Source organism: Pangasianodon hypophthalmus, chromosome 28 (genome assembly GCF_027358585.1).
Source record: "Pangasianodon hypophthalmus isolate fPanHyp1 chromosome 28, fPanHyp1.pri, whole genome shotgun sequence".
NCBI classification, from domain to species: Eukaryota; Metazoa; Chordata; class Actinopteri; order Siluriformes; family Pangasiidae; genus Pangasianodon; species Pangasianodon hypophthalmus.
The window spans coordinates 11,853,853-11,877,349 of record NC_069737.1 but is presented as its reverse complement, the minus strand read 5'-3'; the positions used below and the strand labels follow the sequence as shown (position 1 = coordinate 11,877,349).

The 23,497-nt window shown below is 37.9% G+C and overlaps 1 protein-coding gene across 4 annotated transcripts in view; it reads right to left on the bottom strand.

The window, feature by feature from the left end:
- adgrl3.1 (adhesion G protein-coupled receptor L3.1) overlaps nt 1-23,497 on the bottom strand; it is a 176,866-nt gene that overhangs the window by 27,660 nt on the left and 125,709 nt on the right. For all 4 annotated transcript variants that reach the window (XM_026943023.3, XM_026943024.3, XM_026943025.3 and 1 more), the window contains exons 11-16: nt 22,198-22,381; nt 15,696-15,818; nt 14,056-14,261; nt 13,788-13,964; nt 7,227-7,436; nt 2,627-2,847 (exon numbers count right to left, since the gene is read on the bottom strand). In XM_026943023.3, the coding sequence (XP_026798824.3) occupies nt 2,627-2,847; nt 7,227-7,436; nt 13,788-13,964; nt 14,056-14,261; nt 15,696-15,818; nt 22,198-22,381 (1,121 nt within the window). The remainder of the gene's footprint in view (nt 1-2,626; nt 2,848-7,226; nt 7,437-13,787; nt 13,965-14,055; nt 14,262-15,695; nt 15,819-22,197; nt 22,382-23,497) is intronic.

The following is a 23,497-nucleotide window of genomic DNA, read 5'->3' as shown; positions in this document are numbered from 1 at the left end:
GGAGAAAATCCAATTGACATTGACCTTTCCGGTATTAACTGACACCACCTGGAAGCCTCGCTCCATTCCCCTCATCTCATTATCGTGAAATAAAATCTATCAATATATGCTTGACTTAGATACCAGTAGACAGGTATACGCATATTTAACATCAGTTATGTTTATTTATTAGGGATGCCACCGAAAAACCTTCAGTCAACCATGGTCAAGAATGACGAAAATTCCAGATTTAACACTTTACAAACAATGCTAATGGTGGTGATAATTAGAAAGTGATTAAATACACTGTTTTGTCCCAATCAGTGTTCAGATGCCTTCAAACACTCTGAGCAGCAGATCAACAAAGAATAATGTCGGCCATATGGACATTAGATAAATGATTTCTAAAAGAGTGATATTAAAAATGTACTGTTATTATTATTATTTTTGTGGAAACACCTAAATATTCACCATCCAGCTGGGTTTTCACGATTGCCACTGCCAGTAAGCAGTTCCTGACTTCACAGCTGGTAATATAGTTACACCCTCCCCTGCTCTCCCTAAACCCGAAATGCTTGTCTTCCTGTGTTTTTTTTAGGCTACCGAGTACCAAAAGCAAAGTTCATACCCATGTCCATGCTACATCACACTTGTCCTCTTTCCCATTCTTGCATTGCGAAGAAGCTAAGGAAGTTTAAGATGCTTAGTACAGCTATCTAATACTTTATTTCGTGCTAATGTTATTAGTAAGTCTGCGCTATTAAAGGATGTTCACACCCCTTGGGTAAGAGTAATTTGAGTGTGTGACTTATTACTTGTTGCCACGGTTGACTGTTGTTGTCCTTAAAACAGACAGATGGCCTATTGTTTGTGTCTGTGTGTAGCGATGTAATTTCATAATTTTCGAAATTCACAAACTTATTGTGAATCATTTGTTTTTCGGTTCAGGATGGTGAGTTGTTTGTTCTGCCAGGCCCTGACAGAGTTGGATAATGGACAGTGATCAATGCCCAAATTGTCTAGGATCAGAGCATCTTCGACAAGCACTTAAAGAGCCTTGCCCTAACTGCAACCTAAGTGGAGCATGGAGTGAAGTGAACAGCAGACACGGCTGTGGTGCCTTCTAGGAAGAACGACCTCAGCATACTGGCAGGTTCACAAAAGGTCAGACGCTCTTATTAGTGTGTATGCTACATTTGCATGCAAGCAAGTTGCAAGTTTCACTCTATGGTGCAAAAGACTAGGCATGAACGCCCTATCTTTCACTGTAAACTTGATGATTTGTAGAGTGTATATGTCAACTAGAAGATATGTGACAGCAATGTCTACTTGTCTGCTGCTAGGAGCACATAAACTAGTCAAAACTTTTCTTAAACATCTGCAACATCTCAACATCTAGAATAGGGATCTTGACTTGGTGCTAAGCAGTTTGTGCAACTTGTCATATGAACCAATGGAAACTGTGAATATAAAGTGTTCATTGTTCAGTGTATTACAGCAGCCTTGCAGTCATTATTGGTCAGCATGCAGTGTCTGTGTTAGGGACTAAAAATATGTCCCACTGTGTCAGAAACCAGCAATTCTGTTAATGACATTGGCGCCACAGCATTTTAAAAAACATCAGAGTTTTGGAGTTTTATTCTTTGTGAACTTGTAAATTTGGATTTGGAAATTTCATATGTGATTGTTATCGTATATGGAAATTTGGAGAGTGTTAGTTATTGAATTTGAACATTTGAAATTGATTGTTACTTGAATTTAGAGACTGAATTTGGGTGACTGTTAGTGAATTTGGAAATTTGAAGATGACTTTTGATAAATTCAGAAATTTAAAGTGTGATTGTTACTGAATTTGGAAATTTGAAGATGACTTTTGATAAATTTAGAAATTTAAAGGGTGATTGTTACTGAATTTGGAAATTTGAAGATGACTTTTGCTAAATTTAGAAGTTTGAAGTGTGACTGTTACTGAATTTGGAAATTTAATGTTGACTTTTGCTAAATTTAGAAGTTTGAAGTGTGATTGTTACTGAATTTGGAAATTTAAAGTGTGATTGTTACTGAATTTGGAAATTTAAAGTTGACTTTTGCTAAATTTAGAAGTTTGAAGTGTGATTGTTACTGAATTTGAAAATCTGAAATTGATTGTTACTGAATTTAGAGATTTGGACTGTGTTTGGTAGTGAATTTGAAGACTTGAAGTGTGATTGTTACAGAATGTAGAGATTTGAAGTGTGACTGTTACTGAATTAAGAAATTTGAACTTTGACCGTTGCTGAATTTGGAAATTTGAAATTTGCAATGTAGTTTGTTAGTGAATTTAGTGATCTAGTGAAGTGTGATTGTTAGATGTAACATATGGTTACTGAATTTTAATATTTGCTCCAGAATTGCAAGATGTGGAATATAATTTATCTAATTTTGAGACCTGAAAAGTGTTTAACTAATTTTTGAGATCTGAAAAGTGTTTTTGGAGATTTGTAATTTGCAATTTGTAATGTGATTGGTTATACCTTTTGGAGATTAAGCTTGTGATTCCTGAGTGGTTACTGAGTTCTAAGCTTTAAAGATTTGTAAAATAAGATCGTTACTGGTTTTTTAGATGTTAAGTGTGACTGTTGCATTAATGGTCTGTGTGTCTACTCACACATGGTTCGTGCCGTAGCTCCGGTAGTCAACGGCAGCTGACACGGCCACGATGAGCGCAGGTACACCGTAACCGGTGAGGTAGAAATACTTGGTGCGAGAGTACTCGCTCTCAAACACCTCCACCAGCATGATGTAGAGCTGCACACCTTCCAGAAACATCCACGTGAATGCAGCCAGGAAGAAGAAGTGAAGCAATGCGGCGAACACTGCACAGGCAATCTGAGGGACACACACACACACACACACACATGCTATGGCTGTGACAATATACCAGAATGATGACATAGTGAGAAAAGAAAATTCTATATGTTATTCTACTATTATTATTTCTTAGTATATGCATGTATATAGATAGTAAACATATTTCCAGGTGCAGTAGATCCAAAAAGTCAGAGAAAAAGTATAAAAGTATTACAAGGCACCTAAAGTTTCACCTAAATGAAAATGCAAAGTTTCTGAAAGGAACAGATAGATATATCAAAAACAGTGGTAATAATCATACACACAACAATAAAACTCATTAAACATTTATAACGGCCGATTTTATTTTGAAAACGCACACACACACACACACACACACACGATCACCTATTATGATGCTATTAGTACATACTTCATGTCTTCATTACAATTTTAAAGCAGGTCTCGCTTAAATGAGTTTTCTCAATGGATTTTCCACATTATTTCTCTCACACACTCACGCTCTCTGAGGACGTGAGCAGGTTTTCCGTTATTAACAGGAGGTCAGAGAGCCACTCCACTCTGGTAATTAACGACAGCCAGGCGCCAATCCTAACCACTTACGGGACAGGGGGTGTATATGCAGGTGTGTGTGGGTGTGTGTGCTTCCCACCCCCCTCTAAAAATGGATACACACAATTCCCTGATACAATTAAGAGATTTGCCGGCAGAGTAACTTCAGGATATGTCACTATTTATCAACATAATAACATTAATAGATATGGGAACACTTTGTAGTGTGTACTTATATACCGCTGTAACTGTAAGCGCAATAATGGCTCATGAAGTCAGACACATTATAGTTGTCAGAATTAGTAAACTGAAACGTCCTTGCAACTTAGAGATAAATGAAAGTGTGTACATCATAACCGCAAAAAATAATATTCTTAAAATGTGTCACAATTTTGTTGGATCTTTATTAGAACTTTTTTCTAATGTAATGGTACAGTGTAATGGTACAGTGGGGACTGTTATTCTTACCATTTTTCATTTTGCACACTGATTTCTTCCTTAGTATGGAGTTTTTGATCATAACTCATCACTAATAAATGCATAGAAGTAATAATATATTAATAATAAGATGTATAAAGAAATTATACCTCATAAATGAAAGCTCCTAGTTTTATGTGTTCAGTTCTATTATAAAACGGATATTTTCGATAAGTTTGAAGCCGATGTAAAATCCGCAAAATAACGCACACCTGTTACCACATCATAATAATTTAATTCTGTATTATTGCAGCAGGATTTAAACCTATAAAACCGTTACACTACGACTACGTTTCTGCCCATAGAATACCCTAATTTTTTCAGTTACAGTTGAGGTCAAAAGTTTACATCCCCCTTTCAGAATCTGCAAAATGTTTATTATTTTACCAAAATAAGAGCGATCATACAAAATGCATGTTATTGTTTATTTAGTGCTGACCATTAGTGCATTAAGAGCCGGGGGGTGAAAACTTTTTGAATTTGAACATCAGGGTAAATTTAACTTATTTTGTCTTCTGGGAAACATGTAACTATCTTCTGTAGCCTCTGAAGGGCAGTACTAAATGAAAAAATATGATATTTAGGCAAAATAAGAAAAATGTACACATCTCCATTCTGTTCAAAAGTTTTCACCCCCCCGGCTCTTAATGCATGGTTTTTCCTTCTGGAGCATCAGTGAGCATTTGAACCTTCTGTAATAGTTGCATATGAGTCCCTCAGTTGTCCTCAGTGTGAAAAGATGGATCTCAAAATCATACAGTCATTGTTGGAAAGGGTTCAAATACACAGAAATGCTGGAAAACCAAAGAATTTGTGGGACCTGAAGGATTTTTCTGAAGAACAGCAGGCAGTTTAACTGTTCAGGACAAACAAGGGACTCTTGAACAACTATCACTAAACAAAAAAACAGCTGTGGATCATTCAGGTAACAACACAGTATTAAGAATCAAGGGGATGTAAACTTTTGAAACTTATAAATTCAACTATTATTTTCTCTTGTGGACTATATGTAAACATCTTTTATGTGAAATATCTTATTCAGGTCAGCACTAAATAAACAATAACATGCATTTTGTATGATCGCTCTTATTTTGGTAAAATAATAAACATTTTGCAGATTCTGAAAGGGGGATGTAAACTTTTGACCTCAACTGTATGTTGCTTAGCTTACTGTTAAGAGCCTACACTGTGTTGAGGAAGTGTTTATTGTGAATATTATTAATAATAAATTAAACTATTTATTGAACAATGGATTTTGTCATATTGTTTTTGAGACTTTGGCAAAAAGTAACACCTACAATAAGAGTAAAATGTTAGCAAATAATAGAGTTAATATGAATATTAATACTAATTTTCTGTAAAATTAATATCCAATGGGTCCATATTGCATGTGTGTAATTATGCAATTATCCAAATAACAAATGGGCCAATAAAATGATTTTATGACTGGATTAAAAGGACCTTTCTACAGAATCAGCTCTGGTAGTAGCTGCCACAAGTTTACATAAATGCGCTCCTTCTTATAGGTTATCAGTTATATAATAACAACTTCCACAGGGACTTGTTTGGCAAACGCACCACATAATCTAAACCTAACAGCTGTAACAGATAACTAATTACAAAAAAAAAAAAAACAGATTAAAAATGTGCTGTTATTTGTCAAAGAAAACAAATAATGGTGACGTGTCTGTAGGAGATTTTATGGAAGGAGTTTCCAGTGTCAGTGCTTCATAAAGGTCAGGAAGTTTGCTGCCATGGGAAAGTCTTCAGGACAGAGGACTTTGCACTTTTTTGGTTTCTTGGCAACAAGAAGCTGTTTTCCTATTTGATATCAAGAGATAAAAAAATGAGAGGCTGGTGACAATGACTGTTTATAGTTGGGAAAAAGAAAGTATACCCTCCTTCAGTTCTATGTTTTTATTTATCAGAGCCTGAATAACTATTGTATGGTCCTCAACAACTTCTGTATCCAAAAAAAGTAGGAAGTACTTCCTACTTTCACAATTATTATAAGAGAGTAATTAGCAGCCAGGTGTTACTAATGTAATATACAAGATTAGTTAGTCTATAAAAGCAGAACAGGTTTGGGGTTCTGGAGCACTCAGGTGTGTGTCTACATCATGCCAAGAACAAAGGACATCAGCCATGACCTCAGAGGAGCAATTGGTGCTGCTCATCAATCTGGGAAGGGTTATAAGGCCATCTCCAAACAATTTGAAATCCACCATTCTATAGTGAGAAGGACTGTTTACGAACGGAGAGCCTTTAGAACAGTTGCCAATCTTCGCAAGAGTGGGAGTCCCAGCGAATTCAGTCCAAGGTCAAAAAGTTTAATGCTCAGAGATATAAAGAAAAACCCAGGAGCTACATTATGTGACATACAGACCTCTGTAAGCACATTAAATATTTATGTTCATGACAGAAGATTTGGTCTTGTTTTGCAGACACAGGACCTGGGAAACGTGCAGTCATTTAGACAATGATGAACTGCACTTTATACTAGAATATTCTTGAGACAAATGTGAGGCCATCTACCCAGCAGTTTATACAGGCCCGAAACTGGGTCATGCAATAGGACAATGATCCAAAGCACACCTGCGAATCAACATCTCATTGGCTAAAGAATAAAAAATCCAGGTGTTACAATGGCCAAGTCAAAAGTTCAGACCTCAACCCCATTAAGATGCAGTGGCAGGATTTTAAGAGAGCTGTGTAGAAACAAATGCCCTCAAACATCAATGAACTGAAGCAATGTTGTAAAGAAGAGTGGGCCAAAAAGTTTCCAAAACAATATGAGAGACTTATAAACTCCTACTTCATGTTATTGTTGCTAAAGGTGATTCTACATGTTACTGAATTATACAGTGTACTTATTTTTCCCACCTGGTTTCTTAATGTTGGTTTTTTTGGGGGGTGGGGGGGGGGATGACTACATATTGAAATTTGTTGTGTTTTTTTGTTGTCACCTAAGGTTACAAAAGTTTGTGAGGACCACACAATTGTTATTTAGTCCCTTTTAAATAAAAAATATAGAATTGAAGGAGGGTGTACTTTCTTTTTCCCATGACTGTAACGTGCAAGAACTAACTTTTTTCGCTGATGTTCCACAACATTAAATGTAACCGTAAACAGATGAAATGTACAATGCGTTGTTCTTTAATTAAAAGAAATTTTAATAATAGGCAAATTGCCTATTATTATTATTATTATCATTATTATTAAAATCAACACCACTCCACTATTGATTATTTTGTTGATTATTTTCCTGTAACAGCATGTCCCATAGTGTTCTATTCCTTACACAGATCATAATGACTAAATAGCTGTGTGTGTGAGTGTGTGTGTGTGTGTGTGTGTGCATGTCTCACAGGCTGGTCTGAACGGTAGATGCCGACGAGGAACAGCATCTCTGCGATGAAAAGCGAAATGCACAGGTTCTTGTGGATGGTGTTGCGGTCGCTCTGCAGGCCGCGGAAGAAGCAGAAGGTGAAGATGCAGATGAGCAGGCAGACAAGCGAGAGCAGAATCCCCACCCACGTGATCATATCCAACAAAGTTGTTTGCATCTGATCTGCCTTCTGTGTGACAGAGAGAGAGAGAGAGAGAGAGAGACACACAGAGAGAGAGAGAAATGAGAAGAAAAATGTGTGAGAGAAAGGCAGGGAGCCATGGATATAGAGTAGTTGGAAGAGGAGAGAGAAAGAAAGAGAGAGAGGAACGAAGGTTAAGCGATAGAAGGAGAGAAGAGACATAGAGGGAATGAGAAAGAGGGGGGGAAAAAAGGAAGAAAATTAAAGAGAGCAAAAAGGGAAACAATTGAGAGGAGAAACAGGATGAAAATGTAGATTTAGAGAGACAGAACAGGAATGAAAGGTAGGAGAGTGAGAAAAATGAGAGGGGGGGAAGGGTAAGAAAGAGGAACAGCATGGGAAGAGATCAAGAAATATAGCGAAATAGAGGGAATTGGAGATAATTGCCATAAAATTTTGCATAAAGTCCTCATACAAACCAATCATGCATGAAAAGAATGAGATGAAAACAAGTACAACTCCTTCACATCAGCCTGAAAACAGACTTCTGTTATTTCAGCTCGAATCCGTTCCTCTCATTCCCCTTAAAAACGAAGTGTGTGATATCGATCTATTTAGTCAGATGTATTTAGTTAGTAGCTTAGTTTGAAATTAGCTTCCATAAATAGTGAACATCCAAAAACCTAGAATGTAAAAATGGGAGCTTGATTGACTGTGATGTCCGTAATAAAGGAGGTGTAGAAAAAAATTTCAACCAAGGTGCATTTGAAAATGCGAATGTAGCGGCGATTTCTAAATGTCATACCAGAGTAGACAAATCAGTAGCCCAGGCACCATGGACAAGAAGATTACGTGTCCTAACTATGAGTTTTTTAATCAAATTTGCAGATTTTGAAATTGCAAGTTCATCAGATTGGGGAATTGAAGATTTGCCAAGAGGAATGGTCCAAAATTCAGCCCCAATGCTGCAAAAAGCGAATTATTTCTTACTGTAGATGTTTAGAAGCTTTAATAATCAACAACACCTTGGCAACAACGTACTACCGTTGTTCACTGGTGTCGTCTGAATATTTTTTTTCCCTATCTAATTTTTTTTAAAACATATCTTCGTTTATACTTATGAACAGTGCAAAGTCGAAAGATACTACGTGTGTAAATTTCAAGTACACTGGAAGTATATTAAACAACAAAAGCTAAAGTGTTCGAACACTTATTTCCCCTCACTGTAATAATAATAATAATAATAATAATAATAATAAAAATAAACTGTCTACTATAATGAAGTAAGGTATAGGTTAATTACTGTTGATCTGTGCATCACTACAGTGTTGGTCGTTACACTTTTATTACTGATATGCAAGAAAATATCTAACTTTAGCTGAGAAAGTAGAAAAGTGTAGTTTTTTGATGCAAAAAGTCATAAATGCTACAGCTAAACTGTAGATGTCTGTAAATTTAGAACAGTGCTTAAAAAACAATCAAACATGTTTAGCTGAATTACTACATGCATGAAATTTACTTTTTTAATCATTAGGGGTTCCATAGTTCCTCAGCTTAAATCACTAATAAGTGCATTGCAAGTAAAATATATTGGCTATTAAATTAGATTTTACAATGATATGGTTATAGAGATGGGGACCATGTGATCTCCACTGCTACGTAGTGAACAGATGATGAGGGGAAAAAGCACTCAGCATGCCTTAATGCACTGTCTGAACTATACAGAGCAGAAACAATGTGGTTCATTCGTCAGCGGCCACATGGCCTTCGAGTGTTCAAATAACAAATCCATTTCATCTGCAGTATTAGAAAACGAGCTGAAGCATAGAAAACACACACTGTGTGCTCACAAAGGCGCACACACACACATACACACACACACACACAGCATTTGATTAATCATTCATCCATCCATACAATGTCCATTAACGCAGCCTAGAGGGTGAGGAAAAGAGGCACTGATGTGTGTGTGTGTGTGTGTGTGTGTTTAAGGTCAGCTCTGCCCTCGGTACACAGCATTTACATTTATGTATATAATGACCTTTATGCATTTTGTGCCTTAAAAAATTTGGCACTCACCTCACATTCAGAAATGCCAAGGCATATTTTAGGCCCATAATATGTGCTCCATTAATGTGTGTGTGTGTGTGTGTGTGTGAATTTTTATTGCAGATCTATTTATCAAATCCCCGGCTGACAAATTTTACCCTCAGCACATAAGTGATGAATGTGTGTGTGAGTGTGTGTGTGTGTGTGTGTGAGTGTGCGTATGTCGCACAACCTCAGAGAGGTAACATACATTATGAGCTACTTGTGCTTGATGGCTTCAAGAAATCTGATTCTCTTCCCCCGTCTCTTTCTCTCTCTTGCTCCCCTCCCATCTTTTTCGCCATTTGATAATCCTGATTTACTTGTGGTGTGGAGGATTAGACAGAATGTCTCTCGCAGGGAAGGAAGTGGAAAGCTAAATGGAGTCCGCCTCCATCTTTTTACATTAAATTATGGATTTGGTATTTTGAACCTAACTGCTGAACTGAAAGGCAAAGACACACCCACTCATGTCCTCTCTGGATATACCACAGCAATTTGCCAACAATTATAAGTTTGAATTTATTAATGAATAACACATCATACTTTACATTCATTATATAATAGTTAGGTTTAATGTCATAGAATGTCCATGGAACAAGTTAATTCCTGTTATCACTTATATTACAACAGCTATAAACAGTAGTGCCATCACCAGCCTCTCTTTACTCTTTCTCCAAAAATGCAACTTGGCATGTTACCAAGAAACAACATTATAGGAAAATACTTTACTTAGGGTTGGCATCACATCACCCCATCACTGATTCTTTTCCTATAACAGCATGCCTCGTCCAATAACTACAAATACCTGAACTGTTCTTAATAGAATGCTATTGTGTTTAATTTGTGAAAATATATTGGTATACCAGTGTAATGTGATAAGGAACTCAAAATATTTATACTGTTATCTCAGGATGACGCTACCAACAATGTTATTTATATGTATTCCGTGTCCCTTGAAATTTAAGACAATCCTAATTTTTAACTCCATTAGACTGACTGGCCTGATGGCAGGAGCAGATGGTGCATTGCTGCGTCTTAATTTTTTTTTTTTTTTTTGTAAGAGACATGCAGTTTTCTCAAAAAGCAAGAGTCGGTTTGCTAATTAAAATGGCTGTGCGAATCTAATAGGAACAATAGATCAAACTATTCTGTGAAACTGTAGTAGATGTATTTTGTCTTGTTGCACGGTGCATCTTTTTTTAAATTACTGTAGATGAGATTCTTTTCGTTGTTTTTTTTTTTCACCTTTTTGTTGTTTTTGTTTAAAACGTAAATAATAATAATTAACAATAATTTTAGGTGAAATCAGAATACATTAATGTACAATTACTGACTTACAATACTTAGGTCTATTTTTAAGTATCTGCACTATACTTGAGCTTTCCTTTCATCTAATTCTTCTGACATTTACTCACTATATCTCATTACAAAAGAAAAACTCTACCCACTACATTTTCAAATATTTCATCACCAAATTTCTTTAAAATCATATATTTCAGCCATAATGTGACTTTTTAATATCAGACAACTCAAGGAGTTGATCCTCCAGGTGACCCAGCTGAGGCTGAGCAGATCTCAGCTTGTGTCCAGATGGCTAAAAACTACTTTGCCTCATGGTTCTCCCGTTTTAACCCACAGCCATCTAGAGGCTACCTCTGCTGCATTTGTGGTATCGTGGATGGCTCTTTTCCTCCTTTGCCCTTCGATGCCCAATGTAGTGAAAGCTCTGGAAAGAGATCATGCTTCGTATCCTCTGCAACCAACTTCAATCAAGTAGCACCTTCTCTCCCGCTGACTTGCCCGTACTTGCTGACCAGCCTCTCATACTTGATGAGTTTCAGTTCAATGGCCTCATCCAAGCGAATTTCCCGAGGGACTGTTAGCTCGCTCCAGCATGACAACTTGCCTGGTGGATTCAGATACGAGAAGGAGGTCTGGTCTCAAGGTGGTGAAGACAATGTGTGGTGGGAACTTGAGCTGCTTCTTTCAGGTTTACCAAAAGGTCCCAGTCCCTTGAGCAGGCCAAGATTCCTGCAGATGTTTGGCAGATTTAATCTTGGGCACTCTAGCTGAGCAGATTTGATGAACATATTCATGGTCAGCAAAAACAGGATCACAGAGTACCCTGTGATTTTCCCAACTTAAGTCTTATGCCACCTTGATGTAACTGCTCAAGCGGAGAATCTCATCCTGAAGTTGTTATAATAATTACCAATGAGGTCTCAGGTTCTCCTGGGGACATGTTTTTTTTTGTCAGCATGGCCTGTACCTCCTTGTATAGAAGAGAGCCATATGCATTTGCAAACTACAACACTGACAAGTTGGCCTTGTTCTCTCTGGCCTCTTTGATGAGTTGTGTTACCATTTGATGGATCTCTATTTGGGGTCAGATGGTGAAAAACCTTTATTTTGGTATTAGTTATCTTGTTTTTGCTACAAACTTATATGAACTCATTCTCGTTGTTCTACCATGAGCCTGGTAGGATGATAAGGATGGTGAGTACTTCAAGGCCTTTATAATACATGGCTCCTTGTTCCAATAACATCTTCCTGAGTAAATCCAACCACATAGTCCTAAAATACAGATCTCTTCTCTTCTTTGTAACTACTTTCTAGAACTTCTTCAGAATAAATCCTCTGTCTGATGTTGCTGCTAGCTTTTCTTCTGTCTTGGAATAAACTCTGACTTGGGACTTGTACACCTATTCATTTTTTGACACCACTACTCCTTAGTGCTCCAAACACCCCGGCATTCCTGAGATGTCCCCTTCTGGACTGATGTATCAATGAAGTTGTTGTTGGAGACGAATGTGCACAGCTGGTTGGAAACTATGCTGAAGAAATTCTTGGCTTCGACACTCAGTGGGGAGATGATGCGGAGATGATCTGTTTGAAGTTCTCCTCCTTGGGGATCTCAGTCCTTTCCGCAAATCTCCATTACTCTGGAATTTTGCCCTTTCTCCAGATGACTCACAGGATCTTCCTGTGAAGGACTTCTGCCTGATGCTATGGATCTCTCTTTGGTTCTTAAAGTAAGGGGGCTTGGCTCCTTTTCCTTCCTCTTCTCCAAATCTTTCTGACGCAAGGCTCACTATAATTGTTGTCAATGGCTTGCAGATTCTTGTTGACTTCTGCCCTCACTGTTGCCCCCAAAAATTGGTTGTCTATGCCTCTGTCAACCTGGCTACACAGTGCTGACTTATGGGATCCTGGCCACTTGATTCACCTCCTCTCTGTCTTGCTGTTGGGGGAATCCATTTGCAACATTTGTAGGTTCTAGGCATTGTGGGGTGACTTGGGGCATAGCTCCTTGTGCGAATCACCAGGTCGAACACCTGTGCATTGTGTTGATCTTGCTCCCACCAAACACTTCATCCTAGACTGGTGGGTCTTTAAGCACTGATTGTTCTTGCACATCTTGCCACATGGGCATCACTTGCTTGCTGCTTTGGTCTGCTACCCTTGGGTCCATCTGGATGCAGTGCCCATTCTCCCTCCCCCCCTCTCGGACACCCCTGGGGGTATGTCTCCATCAGATTGTCTGTAGTTTGCTTGGTACTCCTCCTCACAGAGGACATAGAACAGTCAGTGTCTCTCCAGAGGTCACTATGCTTTTCACGGCTGTCAACCAGTCTTTCCTAGTCATCACTGAGTAATTTTATGATCTCTGATTATACATCGTTTGGTCATATGGTTATCATACAGTGAACTTTTCACATCAGGACATCCCTAGTTGTACAGTTTAACTGCAGCTGCAGCTGCAGCTAGAGTGAGGTTGTAAGATCCAAAATTAACAAAGCTGTCCTTTAATGTAACAAAATTTTCCTTTCTAGCAAGAATGAAAACTGCTAAAAAGCTTAAATTAACCACACTATGATGCTTAGATGATAACAAGCTCGAAAATATTTACGAAATAATGGTAATGACCATAAAATATCATCTCAAATGACAAGATGGTCAGATTGAAGTTCATGGGCAATTAGAGCATGTGTGTGTGTGTGTGTGTGGGCATTTTTTTATATCTTGGTAGGGGCCAAATGTCTCCACAAGAACAGGAATATCTGACAGTTTTGTCCTTGTGGCGACATTTGGCCCGTCCCCATTAGGACATGTTTTTTTTTAACAAAAAACCTGCAGCTTTTATTTACAACACTTAAAGAACCAAAAAGGATTTCTTTTTGGTTACTGAGGTTAAAGGTTAGGGTTAGATTTAGGTTTGGCAAAGCATTAATTAGCTGTGTTAATAATTTTATCAAGGGAAGAGCCTCACAAAGATAATAAGACACACGTGTATGTGTGTATGCTCACCTTGACCTCCACATGAGCCATGAGCACGGCAAAGTTGGTGAGATGTGTGCAGGAGCAGGAGGTGTGTGTACTGTTTGTGTCACCCAGTCTGCAGTCCTGCGTAGACCAGTAGCCTGTCATGGTGCGTTTTGAGTAGCTCCAGAACGAGCAGTTCGGGTTGAAGTTCGACTCTGACTTCTATGAGGGAAGGATACAATTTGATCTTGAAGCACTAAGATCACAACTAAAGCAGTATGTGTGTGACTCTGTGTGTGTGTGTGTGTGATACCTGCAAGTGGCTGACAACGAAGCGAACAGGCTCGGACAAGTAGATTTTGTTATTGTCTTTGTTTATGGCTGCTGTTATTACAGGCGAGTTGACGATGAGTGAGTAGTTGGGATAAGCGGCTTCGCTTCCCAGCCGCACACTCGCATTCTCTGTGGACAAATACTGACCCAGATTCCTGTACAGAACCAGAGCCATACGGATCTCACCTGAGGAACACACAATAGAAAGAACGAGTTTGCTACCAAGCCCTGGTTTGGTATAATAAGCAAAATCTAGCACATACTTTACTTTTCCTCTTTCTTTCCCCTTTGAAATGAATTAACTTCTTCACCAGTCAAATTTTATTCATGCTGTACCTGACCACTCGTGGCACGTAACAGCTTAAACAACTAGCGTAAACATTGTGATTGTAATCAACTGGTCTGTGTTTTGTGTCCATTTAAAAAGAAATCTTTTTTAACAAATCTTCTATGTTGTTTTTATTTGGAAGAATTGAACCAACTAAACCAATGGAGTTCATTAGAAAAAGCAGTGCATGAGTAAAACAAATAGCAGCCAGGCACACAGCGCTAAGCTCCTTAGGGCAATTGTTGGGGCAGTCAATAAACATTTAGGCTAGATGTAATTTTGTAAGGTGTTTATAAATTAAGCTCTAAATCTGTGTAATTTGTACCTTAAAAATGGAAATCATTTTTCAGAGGGAATAAACTGTGGTAGGAAATATAAGAAAGAAAACAGAACGACTTTATTCCTTTATTGCATAAGTTATAAGTTAAATCAAATTGATAAATTAAATCAAATTACATAAGAACAGCTTTGGTAAAACATTCTCTCACGTCTCATCTCATCCTAAGACCTTTATCGTTCAGGGTTAAAGGCTTTATTTGAGAATTTGTGTGCAGTTTCATATTTTACACATGATCCTGAAAACAGTATCTGGTACTATATTCAGAAATTAAGCTCAGATTCAGGATATTATTGTATGTAAAAATTATGGTGCTTACAATCTGACAAAAGTAGAGTGAAAAATTGTTTTATTTTTGCTCAACTGAAAATATAGTGTGTTACAATATATAAAAACAGTTGAGAAACGCTAAATAAAAAAGTAAAAAATAAAAATTTGCAACAAGCTGACACATTTTTTTTTTAGTTTAACCAAAGATTCATTTTTTAATATTTAATAATTATATCCAAAGCACTTTCTGTGGTGTATTTAAGAAATTTATCAACACTTTGCCAATGTTTTTTCTTCGTTTTGACCTTGCTAAGGTTTAAAGGATTTAAGGTGCAGATTTAAGGTGGAGCATCCGGGATTCCCAGGGAAACGTAGACGCTTTCAGAGTGGTCAAACTCAGCATATAGCCAATCAAAGTGAAGAGATGGAGTAGAATTAAGTGGAGTCAAAAAAGAAGAAACTCAATTGTTAAAGTTTTGCACATATATGCTATTTTGAAATTTTAAAACACAGAAACCAAAAAGTTTTAGTGTAATCAATGGATTTTTTTTACTCTAGAATTAATAAGGAGATATGGCAAAAAAGCATGAATATCATGAAAAGTGTAATAAATATAAAAGAGGAACACAGGGAGAGAGAGAGAGAGAGAGAGTGAGAGAGAGAAGAGAGAGAGCAGGTGGAATACCGTTGCGTCCTTGTTGTTTCAGAGTTTTTACTGGAATTTGGATGAAGTTTCCCGAAGCTTCAGACTGAGGGAACTTCAGATCAGTCTGCATCATGTCAGTACTGAGCCGTGCTACCTCCAGCTCTGCAGTTCCCACACACACACACACACACACACACACACACAAAATCATACAGTGGTATTAACTCATGACCAGATGCGAACTATTGCACAAATGAAAGATAAGCTTTGTATTCATCTACAATCATTCGCTCCATCAAAAATATCCTAGCGAGTAAAGATTCAACCAACATTTCTCTTAATTAGATTATTTTTAAACAAACATAAGATTTTTAAGCCTCTTATTTCTAAACATTTTTACTTATTTCAAGCTTGCTTGTCATATTCTATTAGCAGATCGTTTTGCTTATTTCAAGCATTTATAGTATTTCGAGGAAAATGATCTGCCAATAGAAAAAGACAATTTTAAGCTTGAAATTTCTAGAAACAGGTGTAATGGTCTTATATTTGTTATAAAATAATCTCACCATAAGAAATATTACATAACCTTCCATTGATTCAAGATATATTCGCTTCAACTCTATCATTATTTTTCATCACTATCATTTTTTTGCCATGAAGTTACATCATATATCATACCACTAAGCACACAAAACAGTTTTAAACATAGCCCCAGAAATGCTCCTGTGTCTTACACACACACTAACATGCCACTACCATGTCACTGTCATTGCTCTGTTGAGAATATTTCAGAGTTGTCAACTTCCGAGTCAGGTTTCGCACCCGCTTAAGTCAGTTTTCTTGATGGCCCATTCACAATACGCAAAAAAATATTATATCTATATATAAGTTAAAATATCTTGAATATGGGCAATTCTTATCATAAGGTTATCACACATTATTAAAAATGAACCTGCCTGTTTGTTTAGATACTTTTACTCATTTTGCTTCTTTCTAGAAATAAATACTTGAAAGTAGTCACATGATCTGCCAAGAGAACAATTTAAATAAAAAAATAGAACTATTTAAAGCGTAAATGAGTAAAAAATGTAAGAACAAAAAGAAAAAAAAGAAAACAGGCTTGTTTTTTTTAAATAAACCTGACTATATTCAAGATATGTTCACTTGTTAAGACATTTTTTTGCTGTGTAGTTGAATAAGTACAAGCTTTTAAACACAAGCACTTGCCTTTAAAGCAAAAAAAAAAAAATTACGGATAGAAAATGTGTACTAAAAAAAGAAATAGTATTTTTTTTCTTTGCTGTCAATGTAATACACCGTAACATACAAGCAAGAGACAAGTTAAAGGGATGATTCTGTTAATAAATAGGGTCAGTTATGTCATTTATGCATTTAATATTGGCCTCAAATAGCATTTCCTATTTTTTTTAGTGTATTTACAGTCTAAAACTTAAATTTCAGGGTGAAATATTGTGGTTACATCAAACTGTCAGACAGTGATGCTGGACTTATACTTAATACTTAATATTAATACTTCATTCAAGCTGATATCTCATGAGAAATATGGGCTTGGGTGAGAATCTTGCGTAACCGAGGGACGCTTCTGTTTCACCCAACCTCCATCCAGTACGTGTAACTTTCGCATAACACTCCGAATAGTGAATAAGTCTGAGGTCTGATGTTTCTCACTACTTTTGCGGAACTCAAAACTCCGAAGACGATTCACGTACAGTAAATGGATTACCTGCTGATGTATGTCAGATCTGTAGATATTTACAACCATATATATAACGTACAAAAAAATAGAAATAAATCAAGGGTATTTCTGCATCTGAATCAACAGTGAATCCTTAGAACAGACATGATTCCCTGATAGAAAATACAATAAACACTTCTACTGCAAATGTACCTTTTTTTCCTACAGATTTATTTAATGGAGGAAGCTGAAGAAGCAATGAGAGACATAAAGAGAGAGAGAGAGAGAGAGAGAGAAAGAAGCAGCTCATTTTAATAAACTGATCAGCAGAGATTTTCGCACGGTGATTAGCTTTCGGGTAAGATTTTAAACTGAAGATCAAAAAGCAAGACAACACACACACACACACACACACACACATTGACTGATTTATCATCTTCTTAGCTGCATTTTTGACAGGTTTTTGGTGAGCTTGAATTTTTAAACGGTCCCAGATCTGTTTTGGATTTTAGAACAGTATTGATTTCCAGCAAGAAAAGGTGAAAATATCTCTCTCTCTCTTTCTCTCTCTCTCTCTCTCTCTCTCTCTCTCTCTCTCACACACACACACACACACACACATACTTCATGAGTTTCAGACACTGATTAGTCTTATTTGAGCTATTCTTGACTGCTGAACCATTAATACACTGTAATGAGTGAGGAGAAATTTTGTGGCACAGAGTAAATCATCTCACACACACATACACACACACTCATCACACACACACACACACACACACACAAAGAGGCATATACTGCGCCTAAAGCAACAAACTCACATACCCCAAGAGTAATGCACAGAGGAGTATGTGTGAGTGTGTGTGTGTGTGTGTGAGAGAGAGAGAGAGAGAGAGAGAGAGAGAGAGATTTATAAACAGTTATATAGAAAATAGTTATATAAAACCACTTCTAGCTCTTTATTGCAGATAGAGTCCCTTCAAAACACACACACACACACACACACGCACACACGCACACACACTACGGCAGCAGGCAAACTCACACTGTGTCTAACCTAATTAGCTGGATCCAGTCTTTACAAACGCTCTGTACATGAAGCGTAACACTTACCCACCCACTCTCGCCACACACACACACACACACAGACACAGACACAGACACACACACACACACACACACACCCCAAATGAGATTAATGTACAAGTGGTCTTTATACCGAACATAAAAGTTGTTTTGATCTTATTGCTCTGCCTATTGCTTTTTATCCTGCGTAAAAGAGATTGTATTTATATTTAGAGCGTCTCTGAGTAAGACAATATATCTGCATTCTGCGAACCGAAAAAAAAAAAAAAAAAAAACACAACACTGTGCAGCGTTCGTCTGAATGCTTTTCTTTGTTCATCCAGATTTAAAGGAAGCAGCCTGAAGCGATGTAGGAAAGAGAGAAGCAAAGACGAGGTTCATTTGAATAAACTGATCATCGAGAGAGATTTGGGATGCAAGATTACGCCTAGCTTTCGGGTACAGTTTGGGAATTACGAAGTGAGATCAAACCCAGAAAAATTATTCTTTTCTTCCTGTCTCGAGCATTTATATGCGAAAAGACAATGATGATGAATAATCGGAAAGAAAAATCTAATCTAAAAAGCCTAAGGAATTATTAAATGTGGTGTATATTTACGATCGGTGTATTTACATCAGTATATGTAGCGAATAAACACATTTCAGGTGAACACTTTTGACATTTCTATACTTTAAAAGGACAAAATACAGTAAAGAGAAAAGAAAAGATGGAGGGAAGTGGAGAGGAGAGGAGAGGAGAGTGAGGCTAGAGGCCAATCCCTTTGAGAGTTTGTTCTTTCTAACGAGATGCACATGGACTGGCCTTGAGTTCCAGAATGGCGGCTAAATTGTTTGCCAGGGATAATAAATTTCGGGCCTCCCTCAACACCACAGCCTCTCTCGTTTCAGCTCATTCTCTCTCATTCCTCACCTTTCATCCTCTATTTCTCTATCTGCGTGCCCCTCCCCGATCCAGAACTCGATTCATAGTTGTCTAAAATGCTTTCTTTGTGCTTGATCCGCTCAGCAGGCTCGTCCTTGCTGTGTTTTCTGGCTCTGCGCCATACATCCGTTTCTCATGTCCTCCGTCTCTCTCGCTCTCTGACTCTCTTTCTCCCTAATATGCTTGTGTTGCACTGCCTGTCTCACTATCCTTCCCTTTGTGTCTCAGACTCACTTATTGCATTCTCTTTTTCCCCCCTACTCCATGAATCTCATTTGTGTGTATGTGTGTGTGTGTGTGTGTGTGTGTGTGTGTGAGAATTTACTTCGGTCATCCTCGTTTGAAATAATTTTCAATTTCATGGTCTGTTCACTACTTCGCAATAAACGTCCCACTCTCACGAAAACAATACGTTTTTTTTTAAATACTCAGTGTAACTTCCTTCCACTCAATTATTCGTAATTATACCAGTAAACAAACTCTGACATCATGGAAATGTTTTTATTTATTTTCTTTCTAACCTCGCCTTGGAGTCAGCATGTTGTGCGAAGATTAACAAACGTAGCAGTACACGCATGCCAGTCTGTCAGTCTAGCTAACTGTGATTAAGTTCGCACGTAGTTACGTGTTAAGCCTGTCAGTCTGTAATCAGACACCAGTTTGTAATCAGGTCAGTCTGTAATCAGATACTATCTGTCAAAATGTTGGTGACGTGATGGCACGAGAGCATCATTGACATTTTGACAGATAGTATCTGTCGAATCCTGACAATGTTACAAGCCATACATGGCTGGGTGCCAAGGTGGGCGGGACAGCATGCTCTCTCTCCCCTGTCAATCACAGTGATACTAGCCAACTTGGGGGCAGTCGTGGCCTAATGGTTAGAGAGTCAGACTTGTAACCTGAAGGTTAGAGAGTCGGACTTGTAACCCGAAGGTTGTGGGTCGCGGGTTCGAGTCGAGGGATTGTAGGTGGGGGGAGTGAATGACCAGCGCTCTCTTCCACCCTCAATACCACGACTGAGGTGAGACCCTTGAGCAAGGCACCGAACCCCCAACTGCTCCAGGGGTACCGCAGCAAAGAAAGGCTGCCGGGTGTGTGTGTGTGTGTGTGTGCGTACTTGGATGGGTTAAATGCAGAGCGCAAATTCCGAGTATGGGTCACCATACTTGGCTACACGTCACTTCACTTCACTTCATGGGCATCTGTGAGCTCATGTATGTGGAAGAGGGCAGATAGCGCTTTCCTCCGAGCGTATTGGGAATTGTCAAGTGACAAATTGGTCTTTTTCAAATTAGCACTTATTTAATTTAAAAAAAAAATTCCATAAAGGTTCCATACTTTCTTTTCTTGATATAACCTCTCTCTAACAGGGTTTTAGATTGATGCTATTCTCAAACCATGACCTATTGAACTAGCATGGGGGTGTTCCTGATGGAGACTACAATGCATTTCTGTAAGACACTCTAAATAAAGGTGTCTTCTAAATGCAATAAACATAAATGTAAAAACGCTAATAAAAATTATTAATATCGAGAAATTTGACCAAAAGAACAGAACTGGCTGTAACTTTTTTTTTTTTTTTTTAATCTTTCCCCAGATTTGCTCACCTGCCAATTCAATGTGATAACTCATTTCCCATTGTAAACTTATAAGTCTTTCAAAGTTTGGCAGTAATGTTGTTGTTTTTTTCCCCGTAAGTAGATCAGGTTATAAATGTAGAGCTAATGAGAGTTTTTCAGTGGAATTGGAAGGAAATCTTTCAAAGTGATTCTTCTTTTTCACTTTTGAAGGGCTTTAAAATGACAGAACTATGCTTCAGGTTGAAATACATGTAAAATAGAAACACTTTAGCTCAGGAAAGTCTGTAGATTTCAGAACTACTAAATCTGGCCATCTGAATGGTTTTCTAAGGCCACTGCCCATTTGATTAGCCTAAAATCGTGGTTCGTTTTGACAAAAATGAGAAATTTATACCTCACCTAGGTACTCTGAGGTCACAATGATCTGACAGGATAATTTATAATGTCATCTTTATAACATGCACTGAGCAGGTGAAGGTTTTTTGGTTAAAAAATATCATTAAGTCAGTCATTAAATAATTAGGTAATTAATTAAAATGTGTCACTTTGACCCATACAGAACATCAGGGTTGAAAGTGTAAGCAGGTGTTTATGTGCGACAGATTCTGTTACAGTGTGTATCCACAAACCTAGACCCGAGGTATCCACTTCTGTAAATGTAGAGTTCTTTTACTGTCAACACACTAATGGATTTACAGGTCGGAAGGTTAGCCACCCAATCTGCAACAGTGTTTATGGTGGACGTGTGATAATGGCAAACATCCAAGCACTCTGTGTGGGTGTGTGTTTTTGTGTGTGTTGGCATTTTCTTCCTTTCAGAACCCCAGAGCACCTCAATGTTAGTTGGCCTTCACGTCAGAATTCACACTTGTTCATCTTAACACCCACTCTTCATTACACAGGAGCGAAACTTTTTTTTTTTTTAAGTGTGTAAATGTTTTGGATTTGGACTCATCTGGGACATATGGGTCACAAATAGTCGAGACTCAGATCCTGCTGAACAGACATGCGGTCTGTCTACTACACTTAACATGAATGTGTATTAATATAAAACTACTGATCTGTCATTATTAATTATTGCCAGCTATAGCTGCTGTTATAGGAAATTAATCAACACCTTCTGACCAATCAGATTACAGAATTGAGCACAGTTGGATTTAATGCCTTAAACCTACCAGCCAGTTAGAAACAAGTCTTTTCTCTAGCTGTGGTGTAAGCCTGTGTGTGTGTGTGTGTGTGGTGATATAGACATACGGATGTTGTCGGTGTTCTCCTGGATGGTGTCGGTCTTGAGCAGGTTGTCGGCGAGCATGAAGGCAGCCGTCTCCACTGTGTCCAGCAGCATGGTGGCACAGCGCAGCTGATCCATCACTGACAGCGCCTTCCATGCAGGCTGAGCGCGCCCACACAGCAGGTTATTCACCGTCTCCACCATCGCCTGGAGGAGGGAGAAAATACAGAGTGAGAGAGGGAGATGAAACAAGAGGCTGCTTCAGTGCCCTAGAGACGAGTAAAGAAACAGAGACATATATAGACAGAAGTGACACACACACACAAACACACACACACACACACACACACACACACTAGAGCTGTCAGAACAAATTTTATTGTGTGCATACTATTCTCATATTTACATATTTGGAAAATAATTACATTTTGGATTGTGTAACACTGCGTGCTTTACTTTTATTCTGCAATCGACTAAAACTCTCAACTCAGAGTTTCCCTCCTTCAACTAGGCAAAAACAGAATTCATACTTGTAAACTTGGGACAGTCTCCTCGACCCCGAGTTCAGCAAGTGACATCAAATCAACATGGCTGATTGCCGCATGAACAGTAAACAGAGTCCACCTCTTATCTTTAAATGAGCTATGCTGTATAAACTAGTATCTGCTTTAGCTCAGTCAACATACAGACACATCCGCTTGTTGAAACTATAACACTGATTAACAGTTCGTTGTTTTGAGGAGGTAAATATACACTCATCACAGCTGGCTGGCTAGCTTGTTGGTAACAAAAGACAAACATGGAGGCGTCCATGTTTTTTTTTTTTTTTTTTCACAATTTGTACCTTGAATGCACAGAGGTCGAAAAAAATGATCCAATTCTGAGCTTCTGACTTCCCTTTTTCAAGCATTATTTACTAATGAAAGTCTATAGAAACACGTTTTCGATACTTCTTTTAGCCTAATTGTGTGGCTTGATGTTGGAAAAACCTATTTATCGAATTTATAATTAAACATGAGTCACTTTTTCTGTGGCTGAATCTCAAATGGAGGTCTATTAGACACATAGTGCGTTATGTACAGTTCCAGGGCTGGAATCCTGCACAGTGTGGTGATTTATTTGCTCTAACACACCTATAAAATCTAATGAATAGGGTAGATGAATCAGGTACCTTTGGGCAGGGCAACCGCCAAACTCTGCTAAACTCAGAACCTAAACTACTGCTTACAATGCTGTTCTGTTTTACTCTATATGATGACCAGATACAGTAATTAGAGAGCCATTTGGGATCTAATTGTGTGCTGGATAAGGCAATTAAAATAA